Source organism: Symsagittifera roscoffensis, chromosome 9 (assembly GCF_963678635.1).
Source record: "Symsagittifera roscoffensis chromosome 9, txSymRosc1.1, whole genome shotgun sequence".
Lineage (NCBI taxonomy): Eukaryota > Metazoa > Xenacoelomorpha > Acoela > Convolutidae > Symsagittifera > Symsagittifera roscoffensis.
This window is the reverse complement of record NC_087070.1, coordinates 28,767,766-28,785,477: the sequence shown is the minus strand read 5'-3', so window position 1 is coordinate 28,785,477 and position 17,712 is coordinate 28,767,766. Positions and strand designations below refer to the sequence as shown.

Genomic DNA, 17,712 nt, shown 5'->3' with positions numbered 1-17,712 from the left:
CCCCTGTAGCTGGAAAATTCTGTGCGACTGTACCCGAAACAACTGCAGAAATATGTCTAACTAACTTAACTGAAACTGTGGGGGAAACCCCTTGCGTACGCTAAATTCATATTATTATTATTATGATTATTATTATTAATCTTTAAGAAAGACTTTAATTAATTAGACAACCTTCAGAACGTCTGGATCAACCGTACATCCCCCTGCCCTAAATGACCTACCGTAGAATGTCCTCCCCAAGCATGTATTGTTTTTGAAAAAAAATTCAGCATTAATTATTCATTTTAAACAATGCACGCTGAATATAATGCTGCAGAAAATTTTTAATAGCGAATAGCTATTTTATCATGTTAATAGCGTAAAATATTCAACATTATTTAGTATCAATTAATTTTTTTGACTAATTAGATTAAATTACTTTGCCCTCGAAGTCAATTTCTTAAAACGATATTTAATCCCCCCTAAATCGATTTGGGAGGGGGGTTGTACGGTTGATCTGAACGGCTTGACAATGAAAGAATTTAAATTCAATTTTAGAGATGATTAAATGAAATGACTGGAAGAGCTCCAACTGCAAAAAGAGTATGGTTTACGGCGAATAAGACAACAGCTATTAAGACAACAACCGTTTTCAATTGATGGGACTAAGACTATGCGGCTCATAATTATCTAATTGTTTGTCTGAGAAATATACACCAATCAATTTCGAGCAGTTCATTAAAAGATTTTAAATGCTATTTGTTGTCTCAATGACATGTCGCCGTAATGTCCCGTCGTCTTTTTAACCTAGCACCGGAGGGAGTGTTCCGAAAATGATCTTTTCGGAACAAGCATTTCGATTTATTCAGCTTTACTAGAGTAGCATTGAAAACTTAAGACTGTCTTCTTTCTTTACATTAACATTTACAATAACTGTCATTTTCAATTAATTATATTAGTGCTGCGTACGACTTCGATAGCAGTCGTCACTAAAAAATTAGAATCAACTAAGATCTGGGAACGAAATCATATTCAAACAGCGACTATGCAGGATTTTTTGAGAATTTCTTGTTAGATCAAGTGCTCTTGTCAGCAGACTGTCCATGGAGTGTTAACAACACTGACATATGAAGACAAAAAGAGTTCTCTGCCACTTATGGAGACACTTCGAACCAATCTATAATGAAAATCCAAAGCTGGGAGGAGACACTTGACCTTAACAAGCATCTCATTCGGATTTCAATGAAATTTATTCCTTTCCAACATTAGTTCTGAGGTTGCAGTTCTGCATATATCAGTCCATCATTTCTCAATTCAACTTGAAAATCGTCGTCTTCTATTAGTTGTTGCTGCAGCTGCAATGCCAGCATATCCAGTTCGCCTGGATCCATAGGTGGTCCCGGAGTTGCTTCTCTATCCTGAAGGGGGTCTTCGGGGCCGAGTAGTCCCAAGGCCTGTGGGTTGATGTGGACTTCGACCACTGGTGCTGCTCTATTCACGGGCAGAATTGCTTCAGGGGGACGCTCATGTTGCACAATCGGCTCCTCTACCTTTGAACATTGAACTATCAATTCAACCATGAACATAAATCGCTCACCATTCCATTGAGTTTTTAATCCCGAACTTAGGAAGCGAATTTCCACGAATAAACATAGCCAACAGAAAGTTGGAAAGTATTAATGAACGCAAGGAAAGAAAAAAAACTGACTTCTTTTTTGAAAAAACTTCAACTTTCAAATTTCCAAGAAAAAAAATAGATGGCTTTAAAACTCTTTGAAATTCATGAACATTTTATGATTGGTGCTTTTTGATAAAATTAACACAACTTGAGAAATCTGGATCAATAGGTAAATTTATTTATTTCGCTGGGCAATCTGATAATTAAACTTCACTAGCAAGCCCGCCTCCAATAATCAATTGGCTCGCAAAAAAGTGTTTTGATCAAGCTATCCAAGCAATGAAACTTTGAACAATTTCAAGTTGAGCCATATCGTAAATCGGTTTGAAAAACTTCAGGCTTCGTAGAACGAATCTGTTCCCGAACAATTGAAGTGTTTCTAGGCAAGCTATTCAAGCTGAGACTTTGAAATAATTCAAAATGTTTCATGAAACAAATCGGAAGGCGAAATTTCAGTTTTTTATATGAAAAAATTTCAAGCGATGAAACATTGAATTATTTAAAGTTGTTTCATAGAGCGAATAAATTCGCAAAAAAATGAAGTTTTTCTAGGCAAGCTATTAAAGCACGGAAAATTTGAAAAAAATTCACGTTGTTCGATAAAGCGTATCAAATGGCAAAAAGTAAAAACTTTTTTTTAGTGAGCTATTCAAGAGATGAAATATTTCATGTTACTTCACACAGGGAACTGGTTCACAAAAGATCAAACTATTAGAGCTATGAAACTTGGAATTATTTCAAGGTTTTCATACAATGAATGTTGGCTAATAATATTATGCTTTGAAACATTTTAGAACGAATTGGTTCACAAAAAGCTTATGTTTTCCTTAAGCAAGCTATTCAAGCTATACACCTTTGACACCAACTACAGCGAATCAGATAGCGCAAAAACAAAAATTTATTTTGAAGCCACTGAAAACTAAAGAAACTTTGGTTTTTTGATATTAGTTCATAAACTTTACCGGATAGGAATTATTTCAACTTTTTCTACTGGAGTCAATCACGCGATGGAATTTTTAACTATTTCAAGATATTTGACAGATCAAAGTGATCAGCAAAAAAAACTAAGTTTTAGTATGCTAGCTATTTGGCCTAAGCTTTGATACGCTTCAACTTATCTCTTAGACCGAATCGGTTCACGAAAAGCCTATGTTTTTCTTGAGCAAGCTATTCAAGTTATGAAAGTTTGAATTACTTCAAGTTATTTCTGGACCGAATCAGTTCGCAAAATGTTGAAGTTTATCTAAGCAATAATTTCAAGTCAGGAAACTTTGAAATATTTCATATCGCTTATTGGATCATATTTTTAATTGAGCAAGGAAACATTTTTAAAATTTAAGACCGGTGCATGAAGCCAATCTCGTGGCAACAAATTTAAGTATTTCTAAGCAAGCTAGTTAAGTTATGAAACTTCAAAATATTTCAAGTTATTTCATGAAGTTGAAATAGAAAAAAAAGCTAGCAAACGAGATAGCGATCTTACAGTCTTCTAAGCAGGCTATTCAAGCTATGTGACTTAGAATTTTCCAAAATATTTAGTTGATCGAATCGATTTGCAAAAAAAAATTAGAATTTTTCTTAGCAAGCTTTTTAGGTGAAAAATTCAAAATAATTCAAGTTAGTTTGAATCCCGAATCAGTTTGCGAAAAGCTTAAAATTTTCTAAACAAGCATTTCAAGCTATGAAACTTCGAATTTTTTCTAATCAAGCTTTTAAAGCTATGAAATGTTGATTTATTTCAAGTTAATTCATAAACCGAATCAGTTTGCGAAAAGCTTTAAGCTTTTCGACGCAAGTTAGTCAAGCAATAAAACTTTGAAATATTTCAAGTTATTTTGCTGACCAAGTCGGTTCACGAAAAGTTGAGTTTTTCTTAGCAACCTTTTAGAGCTATTAAACTTTGAACTATTTCAAGTTAATTTATAGACTAAATCGGCTCAGGAAAAGCTGAAAATTTTCGAAGAAAGCTTTTAAAGCTATGAAATTTTGATTTATTTCAAGTTAATTCATTAATTCATAAACGGAATCAATTTGCGAAAAGCTTTAAACTTTTCGACGCAAGCTAGTCAAGCTATAAAACTTTGAAATATTTCAAGTTATTTTGCTGACCAAGTCGGTTCACGAAAAGTTAAGTTTTTCTTAGCAACCTTTTAGAGCTATGAAACTTTGAACTATTTCAAGTTAATTTATAGACTGAATCGGCTCAGGAAAAGCTGAAAATTTTCTAAGCAAGCTTTTAAAGCTATGAAGTTTGGAATTATTTCAGGTTCTTTCATAGACCGAATCGTTTTGCGAAAAACTTCAGCTTATCTAAGCGAGCTATTAAAGCTCTGAAAACTTAATATTTTTTTGCAAAAAGGTTGCTTACAAAATGTTTGCGAAAGCTTGTCTTTAAAAACTTAAGCTTTTCGCAAAACGATTCGGTCTATGAGATAACTTGAAATAATTCAACGTTTTGCTGAGCACACGATTGATGCGATGAAACTTTTAAATTTTTCAAGTTATTTCAAGGGGCAAATCGGTTTGGGAAAAGCTTAAGTTTTTCTAAGCAAGCTATTCAGGCAATGAAACTTTGATTTATCTAAAATTTTCATAGAGCAAATCGATTGGCGAAAAGTTTATGTTTTTTTAAACGCTGCATTCGGCAAAGCTAAAACATTGCATTCAGCTAAACATTGCGTCCATCAGGCAATCGGAGTAACATTTAATATATAAGACTATCGAAATTAAAAGTCGATCACATTTTTCGTGACCTTAACATTTTAGCTGCTCGATAGTGGACTTTTCCTTCCTTTTAACAAAGGAAATGAACTGAACTTAAAGAATTCAATAGTCAAACCGCGAAAAATCAAATTTGAGTAAGAACTTTTTCTGAACAAAAAAATCACGAAGACGTATATAAGAGTTTTCACTTTAATCACTATTCTTAAAGAATCATAATGATAATGAATTACCGCTGAACATGATCTCTCTGGCTGAAAGACATGATCATCACTACCAATAAAGCATTACCAATGGGAACATATTTTTTCTGATCTTACATAAATTTATTCCTCGGCCCTCTTTTTGACGATAGAAGCAAAAATATTAACCGCTTCAAATGCTGCCATTCTCTCTGCTTCTGACATTCCATCATACAGCTTCTGATAACAAGCTGACCTCTCGGCGGAAAAGTGAGCATAGGGATTTGCTTTTTTCAGTTTGGTGTTACATAACCAACACCAGTGACATCCACACCTCGCACACCACATTTTGTTACACCCTTTCGTTTTCTGGGTTCCTATGTGACAAGACGGGCAGGCCTTGGAGTTATTGGACACCCACTCAATGGAACGACTCTCGTGCACGTAGTTGAGCAGCTGCTGCTTCCCATACTTGAGCTCTAGCTCTCGTTTTGTCCTCACATCACCCTTCTCGTAAGCGTCTCGAATTTTGGCCACGCGTTCATTTCGGTGGGTACATATTTCAACCCCATGGAATGAACGAAGGCACATTTTACAGAAGGAAAATGAGCACTGAAACAATATATTAGATCAAATAGTTTGAAGTCGATGCAAACTTAGTATTTCATTTTGGCGGTTTTAGTGTTCAATTAGCTTTATGGAACATAAATGGTTAACGTTGTCAAGAAGAGATCACTATTATTAATTCTGTATGATAATTTTGAAACTAATTCTTATATCTTCAGTGACATTTGATTGGTTGTTGGTAAATGAAATCTAACTTAAACGCATTGCTGTTTTTGTTACCTTATGACACACCGCGAGGTTGGAGTCCTGTTCTCCTATCACAGGCGTCTCACAGTTGATTCGGGGACAGGTTACTACATCGTGCATACTCTCCAAGGCCACTTTCAACTGCTGATTCTCGTAACTAACGCAACAAAGCAACTTAAATTAGGCAGCTTCAATAAGAGTCTTACACTGAGAAAAAGCCCCAGCTTAAGTAACTCCCGATGAAGTCATCCTAAATAAAGAAATAATTACAGGCAAACTCATCTCAGGCAATCTTCCAAACTAAAGGGAATATAGTTAAAGCCAAACTTTTGGCAATATCGGTGAACTTGAGCTAGTTATTTGGTCACAGAACGGTGCTATTGTATAGCTTTTAAATGTATCGGAAAACGTATTAAATTTTTAAAATAATTATGACCTTCAAATTTAAACTAAATCAGAACAATTCTATGCAGTTTCGTGTTTGCCTTTTTGTCGGCGTTTTATGTGTTTTTTTTTCGCTCTAAAAAGTTACATGGAAAATCGTTGTTGAATAAAAAAGTTTTCGTTAATTGTTCTCTTGAAATTAGGCAAAAATGAAACTCTCCGAAAAAGCGCAAAGATTATGCTTTGCTCTTTTGATAGTTAAATGCAATTTTGAAAATTCGGCTGCAGTTTTAACACCCTTTCGCCCTTTCACTGTCTCAAGGTCAGAATTATTTCAAAATTTTAAGATGTTGTCCGATAAACTTAACAAAATCTATATAATTAGTAGCAAAAAGTTCGGACAGACAAAAATAATTAAAAAGAGCAAATTACCTTTTTCAGACAATTTTTGCATGCAAAAGCTAAATTTTCAGACAGAAAGTATGTCTCAATGTCACCTAAAAATTCAAATCTGCATGCAAAAATTGCTCAAAATTGGCAGATTGCTCTTTTTAATTATTTCTGTCTGTCCGAACTTTTTGCAACTCTCTATATTTTTTTCATAGTTAATGCCAAATTGTTGGCAATATCCTTTTCGGTCAACGAACCTGATCGAAGTTAATCAACCTAAAACTGCTCATTTCAACGTCGGATTTTAGTTTTTCACTGATTTCCACACGTAAAAACCATTTCCAAAAAAGACTGATTAACCAGCAATGCTAGTTTTTGACCGATTAATTGCTCAAGGTTACCTACATGTTTAATTAGTAGCAAAAAGTTCGGACAGACAAAATTAATTAAAAAGAGCAATTGACATATTTTGGAAAATTTTGCATGCAAAATCTAATTTTTCAGTCCGATTTTGTGTCTCAAGGTTGTATGAAAAAAGAAATTGCGTGCAAAAATCTGTCAAAATGGTACGATTGCTCTTTTTAATTAATTCTATCTGTCCGAACTTTTTGCAACTCTCTATATAATGCCAACAATTTGGCGTTTATAACTTTTAACAATTTTTATAGAGAGTTGCAAAAAATTCGGACAGACAGAATTAATTAAAAAGAACAACTGTCTAGGCATCAACGGAAAATAAAACTGAAATAAACATAACGTCGAAACTCTGAAATAAAGCAGAGTTTCGCTCAAGACCTTTAACATCGGCGGCCAATTGCATCCGAAGCGTCGAATAAAAACCTTGAAACAGGAAAACTATTGCTCAGGGTGGCTAATGTTTTTCTGCGATTAGTTTCCAAATTTTGAATAATATGATCATCTTAACTTTCGTTTAATTTTTGTTGCGCGGCCTGATCTGTTTTTTTTTTGCTGTTGAAAATAACTCTAGATTTCAATTTTTTCAACTAATTTTGCTAACTGTTTTATAGTAAAATCTGGAAGATCATCGCAGTATTTAAAAACTAGGCTAGCATAATCATCGGATATTCGACGATCTTGCATTTTGAATTTGGTCTGACAAAATATTCAAGGTTGTTCGGCTTCAGAGTTTGCAAGCTAAAAAGCGTCGATAAGCACTGATTGCTCATTTTAATTAAGTCTGTCCGAACTTTTTTTTGCTACAAATTATACAGTACTGATTTAAATTATCCGGACAAATTGAACAAAACTTGAATTTTCATTCACGTGTTTCTCAAATTGGGTTAAGATTAGACAAAAAGTGAAGAGAACAGAAGTTACTACAAATTTCATCAGAAATAGTAGGGTGCAGTTTTTTCACCGGAATTATTAACCAAAAAATTACCCCAAAAATGGGTCATTTTGGCTTTTTCAATTAATCAAATAAATACACTGAAACTTCTTTGATAATTGATGAAAAAAGTAGCTCCTTACACAGCTCCTCACAAGAAGCTCCTTACACAGCCCAACAAAGTTCTAGGAAAGTTGAATCTCCAAAAACCTGGATAAGGGAAAATATTTTTGCTTGCTAGTCAAGGAAATCGACTTTTACTAAATAAAACCCAAAATTTGTGCTTAAAAGCAAACTTCAAACAATTTGCGCAAACTTTTGGAGATTGAACCCTTGCAGAACTTTGTTGAGCTGTGTAAGAAGCTTCTTGTGACCTAATTTTTTCATCAATTATCAAAGTAGTTTCAGCGTATTTATTGATTAATTAAAAACGCCAAAATGATCCATTTCTGGGGTAAAATTGCTCTAACCAGTAAAATTTTTAACATTATTTAGTATCAATTAATTTTTTTTGACTAATTAGATTAAATTACTTTGCCCTCGAAGTCAATTTCTAAAAACGATATTTAATCCCCCCTAAATCGATTTGGGAGGGGGGTTGTACGGTTGATCTGAACGGCTTGACAATGAAAGAATTTAAATTCAATTTTAGAGATGAACAAATGAAATGACTGGAAGAGCTCCAACTGCAAAAAGAGTATGGTTTACGGCGAATAAGACAACAGCTATTAAGACAACAACCGTTTTCAATTGATGTGACTAAGACTATGCGGCTCATAATTATCTAATTGTTTGTCTGAGAAATATACACCAATCAATTTCGAGCAGTTCATTAAAAGTTTTTAAATGCTATTTGTTGTCTCAATGACATGTCGCCGTAATGTCCCGTCGTCTTTTTAACCTAGCACCGGAGGGAGTGTTCCGAAAATGATCTTTTCGGAACAAGCATTTCGATTTATTCAGCTTTACTAGAGTAGCATTGAAAACTTAAGACTGTCTTCTTTCTTTACATTAACATTTACAATAACTGTTATTTTCAATTAATTATATTAGTGATGCGTACGACTTCGATAGCAGTCGTCACTAAAAAATTAGAATCAACTAAGATCTGGGAACGAAATCATATTCAAACAGCGACTATGCAGGATTTTTTGAGAATTTCTTGTTAGATCAAGTGCTCTTGTCAGCAGACTGTCCATGGAGTGTTAACAACACTGACATATGAAGACAAAAAGAGTTCTCTGCCACTTATGGAGACACTTCGAACCAATCTATAATGAAAATCCAAAGCTGGGAGGAGACACTTGACCTTAACAAGCATCTCATTCGGATTTCAATGAAATTTATTCCTTTCCAACATTAGTTCTGAGGTTGCAGTTCTGCATATATCAGTCCATCATTTCTCAATTCAACTTGAAAATCGTCGTCTTCTATTAGTTGTTGCTGCAGCTGCAATGCCAGCATATCCAGTTCGCCTGGATCCATAGGTGGTCCCGGAGTTGCTTCTCTATCCTGAAGGGGGTCTTCGGGGCCGAGTAGTCCCAAGGCCTGTGGGTTGATGTGGACTTCGATCACTGGTGCTGCTCTATTCACGGGCAGAATTGCTTCAGGGGGACGCTCATGTTGCACAATCGGCTCCTCTACCTTTGAACATTGAACTATCAATTCAACCATGAACATAAATCGCTCACCATTCCATTGAGTTTTTAATCCCGAACTTAGAAAGCGAATTTCCACGAATAAACATAGCCAACAGAAAGTTGGAAAATATTAATGAACGCAAGGAAAGAAAAAAAACTGACTTCTTTTTTGAAAAAACTTCAACTTTCGAATTTCCAAGAAAAAAAATAGATGGCTTTAAAACTCTTTGAAATTCATGAACATTTTATGATTGGTGCTTTTTGATAAAATTAACACAACTTGAGAAATTTGGATCAATAGGTAAATTTATTTATTTCGCTGGGCAATCTGATAATTAAACTTCACTAGCAAGCCCGCCTCCAATAATCAATTGGCTCGCAAAAAAGTGTTTTGATCAAGCTATCCAAGCAATGAAACTTTGAACAATTTCGAGTTGAGCCATATCGTAAATCGGTTTGAAAAACTTCAGGCTTCGTAGAACGAATCTGTTCCCGAACAATTGAAGTGTTTCTAGGCAAGCTATTCAAGCTGAGACTTTGAAATAATTCAAAATGTTTCATGAAACAAATCGGAAGGCGAAATTTCAGTTTTTTATATGAAAAAATTTCAAGCGATGAAACATTGAATTATTTAAAGTTGTTTCATAGAGCGAATAAATTCGCAAAAGAATGAAGTTTTTCTAGGCAAGCTATTAAAGCACGGAAAATTTGAAAAAAATTCACGTTGTTCGATAAAGCGTATCAAATAGCAAAAAGTAAAAACTTTTTTTTAGTGAGCTATTCAAGAGATGAAATATTTCATGTTACTTCACACAGGGAACTGGTTCGCAAAAGATCAAACTATTAGAGCTATGAAACTTGGAATTATTTCAAGGTTTTCATACAATGAATGTTGGCTAATAATATTATGCTTTGAAACATTTTAGAACGAATTGGTTCACAAAAAGCTAATGTTTTCCTTAAGCAAGCTATTCAAGCTATACACCTTTGACACCAACTACAGCGAATCAGATAGCGCAAAAACAAAAATTTATTTTGAAGCCACTGAAAACTAAAGAAACTTTGGTTTTTTGATATTAGTTCATAAACTTTACCGGATAGGAATTATTTCAACTTTTTCTACTGGAGTCAATCACGCGATGGAATTTTTAACTATTTCAAGATATTTGACAGATCAAAGTGATCAGCAAAAAAAACTAAGTTTTAGTATGCTAGCTATTTGGCCTAAGCTTTGATACGCTTCAACTTATCTCTTAGACCGAATCGGTTCACGAAAAGCCTATGTTTTTCTTGAGCAAGCTATTCAAGTTATGAAAGTTTGAATTACTTCAAGTTATTTCTGGACCGAATCAGTTCGCAAAATGTTAAAGTTTATCTAAGCAATAATTAATCCCGAGTTTTTAATCCCGAACTTAGAAAGCGAATTTCCACGAATAAACATAGCCAACAGAAAGTTGGAAAATATTAATGAACGCAAGGAAAGAAAAAAAAACTGACTTCTTTTTTGAAAAAACTTCAACTTTCGAATTTCCAAGAAAAAAAATAGATGGCTTTAAAACTCTTTGAAATTCATGAACATTTTATGATTGGTGCTTTTTGATAAAATTAACACAACTTGAGAAATTTGGATCAATAGGTAAATTTATTTATTTCGCTGGGCAATCTGATAATTAAACTTCACTAGCAAGCCCGCCTCCAATAATCAATTGGCTCGCAAAAAAGTGTTTTGATCAAGCTATCCAAGCAATGAAACTTTAAACAATTTCGAGTTGAGCCATATCGTAAATCGGTTTGAAAAACTTCAGGCTTCGTAGAACGAATCTGTTCCCGAACAATTGAAGTGTTTCTAGGCAAGCTATTCAAGCTGAGACTTTGAAATAATTCAAAATGTTTCATGAAACAAATCGGAAGGCGAAATTTCAGTTTTTTATATGAAAAAATTTCAAGCGATGAAACATTGAATTATTTAAAGTTGTTTCATAGAGCGAATAAATTCGCAAAAGAATGAAGTTTTTCTAGGCAAGCTATTAAAGCATGGAAAATTTGAAAAAAATTCACGTTGTTCGATAAAGCGTATCAAATAGCAAAAAGTAAAAACTTTTTTTTAGTGAGCTATTCAAGAGATGAAATATTTCATGTTACTTCACACAGGGAACTGGTTCGCAAAAGATCAAACTATTAGAGCTATGAAACTTGGAATTATTTCAAGGTTTTCATACAATGAATGTTGGCTAATAATATTATGCTTTGAAACATTTTAGAACGAATTGGTTCACAAAAAGCTAATGTTTTCCTTAAGCAAGCTATTCAAGCTATACACCTTTGACACCAACTACAGCGAATCAGATAGCGCAAAAACAAAAATTTATTTTGAAGCCACTGAAAACTAAAGAAACTTTGGTTTTTTGATATTAGTTCATAAACTTTACCGGATAGGAATTATTTCAACTTTTTCTACTGGAGTCAATCACGCGATGGAATTTTTAACTATTTCAAGATATTTGACAGATCAAAGTGATCAGCAAAAAAAACTAAGTTTTAGTATGCTAGCTATTTGGCCTAAGCTTTGATACGCTTCAACTTATCTCTTAGACCGAATCGGTTCACGAAAAGCCTATGTTTTTCTTGAGCAAGCTATTCAAGTTATGAAAGTTTGAATTACTTCAAGTTATTTCTGGACCGAATCAGTTCGCAAAATGTTAAAGTTTATCTAAGCAATAATTAATCCCGAGTTTTTAATCCCGAACTTAGAAAGCGAATTTCCACGAATAAACATAGCCAACAGAAAGTTGGAAAATATTAATGAACGCAAGGAAAGAAAAAAAAACTGACTTCTTTTTTGAAAAAACTTCAACTTTCGAATTTCCAAGAAAAAAAATAGATGGCTTTAAAACTCTTTGAAATTCATGAACATTTTATGATTGGTGCTTTTTGATAAAATTAACACAACTTGAGAAATTTGGATCAATAGGTAAATTTATTTATTTCGCTGGGCAATCTGATAATTAAACTTCACTAGCAAGCCCGCCTCCAATAATCAATTGGCTCGCAAAAAAGTGTTTTGATCAAGCTATCCAAGCAATGAAACTTTAAACAATTTCGAGTTGAGCCATATCGTAAATCGGTTTGAAAAACTTCAGGCTTCGTAGAACGAATCTGTTCCCGAACAATTGAAGTGTTTCTAGGCAAGCTATTCAAGCTGAGACTTTGAAATAATTCAAAATGTTTCATGAAACAAATCGGAAGGCGAAATTTCAGTTTTTTATATGAAAAAATTTCAAGCGATGAAACATTGAATTATTTAAAGTTGTTTCATAGAGCGAATAAATTCGCAAAAGAATGAAGTTTTTCTAGGCAAGCTATTAAAGCACGGAAAATTTGAAAAAAATTCACGTTGTTCGATAAAGCGTATCAAATGGCAAAAAGTAAAAACTTTTTTTTAGTGAGCTATTCAAGAGATGAAATATTTCATGTTACTTCACACAGGGAACTGGTTCGCAAAAGATCAAACTATTAGAGCTATGAAACTTGGAATTATTTCAAGGTTTTCATACAATGAATGTTGGCTAATAATATTATGCTTTGAAACATTTTAGAAAGAATTGGTTCACAAAAAGCTAATGTTTTCCTTAAGCAAGCTATTCAAGCTATACACCTTTGACACCAACTACAGCGAATCAGATAGCGCAAAAACAAAAATTTATTTTGAAGCCACTGAAAACTAAAGAAACTTTGGTTTTTTGATATTAGTTCATAAACTTTACCGGATAGGAATTATTTCAACTTTTTCTACTGGAGTCAATCACGCGATGGAATTTTTAACTATTTCAAGATATTTGACAGATCAAAGTGATCAGCAAAAAAAAACTAAGTTTTAGTATGCTAGCTATTTGGCCTAAGCTTTGATACGCTTCAACTTATCTCTTAGACCGAATCGGTTCACGAAAAGCCTATGTTTTTCTTGAGCAAGCTATTCAAGTTATGAAAGTTTGAATTACTTCAAGTTATTTCTGGACCGAATCAGTTCGCAAAATGTTAAAGTTTATCTAAGCAATAATTTCAAGTCAGGAAACTTTGAAATATTTCATATCGCTTATTGGATCATATTTTTAATTGAGCAAGGAAACATTTTTAAAATTTAAGACCGGTGCATGAAGCCAATCTCGTGGCAACAAATTTAAGTATTTCTAAGCAAGCTAGTTAAGTTATGAAACTTCAAAATATTTCAAGTTATTTCATGAAGTTGAAATAGAAAAATAAGCTAGCAAACGAGATAGCGATCTTACAGTCTTCTAAGCAGGCTATTCAAGCTATGTGACTTAGAATTTTCCAAAATATTTGGTTGATCGAATCGATTTGCAAAAAAAAAATTAGAATTTTTCTTAGCAAGCTTTTTAGGTGAAAAATTCAAAATAATTCAAGTTAGTTTGAATCCCGAATCAGTTTCCGAAAAGCTTAAAATTTTCTAAACAAGCATTTCAAGCTATGAAACTTCGAATTTTTTCTAATCAAGCTTTTAAAGCTATGAAATGTTGATTTATTTCAAGTTAATTCATAAACCGAATCAGTTTGCGAAAAGCTTTAAGCTTTTCGACGCAAGTTAGTCAAGCAATAAAACTTTGAAATATTTCAAGTTATTTTGCTGACCAAGTCGGTTCACGAAAAGTTGAGTTTTTCTTAGCAACCTTTTAGAGCTATTAAACTTTGAACTATTTCAAGTTAATTTATAGACTAAATCGGCTCAGGAAAAGCTGAAAATTTTCGAAGCAAGCTTTTAAAGCTATGAAATTTTGATTTATTTCAAGTTAATTCATTAATTCATAAACGGAATCAATTTGCGAAAAGCTTTAAATTTTTCGACGCAAGCTAGTCAAGCTATAAAACTTTGAAATATTTCAAGTTATTTTGCTGACCAAGTCGGTTCACGAAAAGTTAAGTTTTTCTTTGCAACCTTTTAGAGCTATGAAACTTTGAACTATTTCAAGTTAATTTATAGACTGAATCGGCTCAGGAAAAGCTGAAATTTTTCTAAGCAAGCTTTTAAAGCTATGAAGTTTGGAATTATTTCAGGTTCTTTCATAGACCGAATCGTTTTGCGAAAAACTTCAGCTTATCTAAGCGAGCTATTTCAAGTTATTTCAAGGGGCAAATCGGTTTGGGAAAAGCTTAAGTTTTTCTAAGCAAGCTATTCAGGCAATGAAACTTTGATTTATCTAAAATTTTCATAGAGCAAATCGATTGGCGAAAAGTTTATGTTTTTTTAAACGCTGCATTCGGCAAAGCTAAAACATTGCATTCAGCTAAACATTGCGTCCATCGTGCAATCGGAGTAACATTTAATATATAAGACTATCGAAATTAAAAGTCGATCACATTTTTCGTGACCTTAACATTTTAGCTGCTCGATAGTGGACTTTTCCTTCCTTTTAACAAAGGAAATGAACTGAACTTAAAGAATTCAATAGTCAAACCGCGAAAAATCAAATTTGAGTAAGAACTTTTTCTGAACAAAAAAATCACGAAGACGTATATAAGAGTTTTCACTTTAATCACTATTCTTAAAGAATCATAATGATAATGAATTACCGCTGAACATGATCTCTCTGGCTGAAAGACATGATCATCACTACCAATAAAGCATTACCAATGGGAACATATTTTTTCTGATCTTACATAAATTTATTCCTCGGCCCTCTTTTTGACGATAGAAGCAAAAATATTAACCGCTTCAAATGCTGCCATTCTCTCTGCTTCTGACATTCCATCATACAGCTTCTGATAACAAGCTGACCTCTCGGCGGAAAAGTGAGCATAGGGATTTGCTTTTTTCAGTTTGGTGTTACATAACCAACACCAGTGACATCCACACCTCGCACACCACATTTTGTTACACCCTTTCGTTTTCTGGGTTCCTATGTGACAAGACGGGCAGGCCTTGGAGTTATTGGACACCCACTCAATGGAACGACTCTCGTGCACGTAGTTGAGCAGCTGCTGCTTCCCATACTTGAGCTCTAGCTCTCGTTTTGTCCTCACATCACCCTTCTCGTAAGCGTCTCGAATTTTGGCCACGCGTTCATTTCGGTGGGTACATATTTCAACCCCATGGAATGAACGAAGGCACATTTTACAGAAGGAAAATGAGCACTGAAACAATATATTAGATCAAATAGTTTGAAGTCGATGCAAACTTAGTATTTCATTTTGGCGGTTTTAGTGTTCAATTAGCTTTATGGAACATAAATGGTTAACGTTGTCAAGAAGAGATCACTATTATTAATTCTGTATGATAATTTTGAAACTAATTCTTATATCTTCAGTGACATTTGATTGGTTGTTGGTAAATGAAATCTAACTTAAACGCATTGCTGTTTTTGTTACCTTATGACACACCGCGAGATTGGAGTCCTGTTCTCCTATCACAGGCGTCTCACAGTTGATTCGGGGACAGGTTACTACATCGTGCATACTCTCCAAGGCCACTTTCAACTGCTGATTCTCGTAACTAACGCAACAAAGCAACTTAAATTAGGCAGCTTCAATAAGAGTCTTACACTGAGAAAAAGCCCCAGCTTAAGTAACTCCCGATGAAGTCATCCTAAATAAAGAAATAATTACAGGCAAACTCATCTCAGGCAATCTTCCAAACTAAAGGGAATATAGTTAAAGCCAAACTTTTGGCAATATCGGTGAACTTGAGCTAGTTATTTGGTCACAGAACGGTGCTATTGTATAGCTTTTAAATGTATCGGAAAACGTATTAAATTTTTAAAATAATTATGACCTTCAAATTTAAACTAAATCAGAACAATTCTATGCAGTTTCGTGTTTGCCTTTTTGTCGGCGTTTTATGTGTTTTTTTTTCGCTCTAAAAAGTTACATGGAAAATCGTTGTTGAATAAAAAAGTTTTCGTTAATTGTTCTCTTGAAATTAGGCAAAAATGAAACTCTCCGAAAAAGCGCAAAGATTATGCTTTGCTCTTTTGATAGTTAAATGCAATTTTGAAAATTCGGCTGCAGTTTTAACGCCCTTTCGCCCTTTCACTGTCTCAAGGTCAGAATTATTTCAAAATTTTAAGATGTTGTCCGATAAACTTAACAAAATCTATATAATTAGTAGCAAAAAGTTCGGACAGACAAAAATAATTAAAAAGAGCAAATTACCTTTTTCAGACAATTTTTGCATGCAAAAGCTAAATTTTCAGACAGAAAGTATGTCTCAATGTCACCTAAAAATTCAACTCTGCATGCAAAAATTGCTCAAAATTGGCAGATTGCTCTTTTTAATTATTTCTGTCTGTCCGAACTTTTTGCAACTCTCTATATTTTTTTCATAGTTAATGCCAAATTGTTGGCAATATCCTTTTCGGTCAACGAACCTGATCGAAGTTAATCAACCTAAAACTGCTCATTTCAACGTCGGATTTTAGTTTTTCACTGATTTCCACACGTAAAAACCATTTCCAAAAAAGACTGATTAACCAGCAATGCTAGTTTTTGACCGATTAATTGCTCAAGGTTACCTACATGTTTAATTAGTAGCAAAAAGTTCGGACAGACAAAATTAATTAAAAAGAGCAATTGACATATTTTGGAAAATTTTGCATGCAAAATCTAATTTTTCAGTCCGATTTTGTGTCTCAAGGTTGTATGAAAAAAGAAATTGCGTGCAAAAATCTGTCAAAATGGTACGATTGCTCTTTTTAATTAATTCTATCTGTCCGAACTTTTTGCAACTCTCTATATAATGCCAACAATTTGGCGTTTATAACTTTTAACAATTTTTATAGAGAGTTGCAAAAAATTCGGACAGACAGAATTAATTAAAAAGAACAACTGTCTAGGCATCAACGGAAAATAAAACTGAAATAAACATAACGTCGAAACTCTGAAATAAAGCAGAGTTTCGCTCAAGACCTTTAACATCGGCGGCCAATTGCATCCGAAGCGTCGAATAAAAACCTTGAAACAGGAAAACTATTGCTCAGGGTGGCTAATGTTTTTCTGCGATTAGTTTCCAAATTTTGAATAATATGATCATCTTAACTTTCGTTTAATTTTTGTTGCGCGGCCTGATCTGTTTTTTTTTGCTGTTGAAAATAACTCTAGATTTCAATTTTTTCAACTAATTTTGCTAACTGTTTTATAGTAAAATCTGGAAGATCATCGCAGTATTTAAAAACTAGGCTAGCATAATCATCGGATATTCGACGATCTTGCATTTTGAATTTGGTCTGACAAAATATTCAAGGTTGTTCGGCTTCAGAGTTTGCAAGCTAAAAAGCGTCGATAAGCACTGATTGCTCATTTTAATTAAGTCTGTCCGAACTTTTTTTTGCTACAAATTATACAGTACTGATTTAAATTATCCGGACAAATTGAACAAAACTTGAATTTTCATTCACGTGTTTCTCAAATTGGGTTAAGATTAGACAAAAAGTGAAGAGAACAGAAGTTACTACAAATTTCATCAGAAATAGTAGGGTGCAGTTTTTTCACCGGAATTATTAACCAAAAAATTACCCCAAAAATGGGTCATTTTGGCTTTTTCAATTAATCAAATAAATACACTGAAAC

At 33.6% G+C, this 17,712-nt stretch overlaps 5 protein-coding genes across 5 annotated transcripts in view; 2 read left to right on the top strand and 3 right to left on the bottom strand.

The window, feature by feature from the left end:
* The window catches only part of LOC134854321 (protein rogdi homolog), a 438,231-nt gene that overhangs the window by 57,209 nt on the left and 363,310 nt on the right, over positions 1 to 17,712 (top strand). The gene's annotated exons all lie outside the window — the stretch shown is intronic.
* Positions 1 to 17,712, top strand: part of LOC134854315 (uncharacterized) — a 315,313-nt gene that overhangs the window by 57,207 nt on the left and 240,394 nt on the right. The gene's annotated exons all lie outside the window — the stretch shown is intronic.
* Positions 1 to 17,712, bottom strand: part of LOC134854323 (uncharacterized) — a 348,488-nt gene that overhangs the window by 297,161 nt on the left and 33,615 nt on the right. The gene's annotated exons all lie outside the window — the stretch shown is intronic.
* On the bottom strand, positions 739 to 5,748 carry LOC134854149 (E3 ubiquitin-protein ligase RNF14-like). The gene is made up of 3 exons (XM_063870275.1): positions 5,407 to 5,748; positions 4,750 to 5,172; positions 739 to 1,529 (listed from the first exon to the last, which is right to left on the bottom strand). Exons 1-3 carry the CDS (start codon positions 5,491 to 5,493, stop codon positions 1,245 to 1,247), a joined length of 795 nt encoding a protein of 264 aa, XP_063726345.1. The 5' UTR covers positions 5,494 to 5,748; the 3' UTR covers positions 739 to 1,244.
* Positions 8,040 to 17,712, bottom strand: part of LOC134854318 (E3 ubiquitin-protein ligase RNF14-like) — a 360,494-nt gene continuing 350,821 nt past the window's right edge. The window contains exons 5-7 of the mRNA XM_063870524.1: positions 15,517 to 15,640; positions 14,860 to 15,282; positions 8,040 to 9,139 (exon numbers count right to left, since the gene is read on the bottom strand). Of these exons, the coding sequence (XP_063726594.1) occupies positions 8,855 to 9,139; positions 14,860 to 15,282; positions 15,517 to 15,640 (832 nt within the window). The 3' untranslated portion in view covers positions 8,040 to 8,854. The remainder of the gene's footprint in view (positions 9,140 to 14,859; positions 15,283 to 15,516; positions 15,641 to 17,712) is intronic.

Bases quoted from the DNA above. Each gene is read 5' to 3' on its own strand.
- LOC134854149 (XM_063870275.1), bottom strand. From the start codon at position 5,493: ATGCACGATGTAGTAACCTGTCCCCGAATCAACTGTGAGACGCCTGTG. The intron at 5,173-5,406 runs GTAACAAAAACA...ATATTGTTTCAG, and splicing joins ACCTCGCGGTGTGTCATAAG to TGCTCATTTTCCTTCTGTAA. The intron at 1,530-4,749 runs GTTAATATTTTT...CAATGTTCAAAG, and splicing joins GAATGGCAGCATTTGAAGCG to GTAGAGGAGCCGATTGTGCA.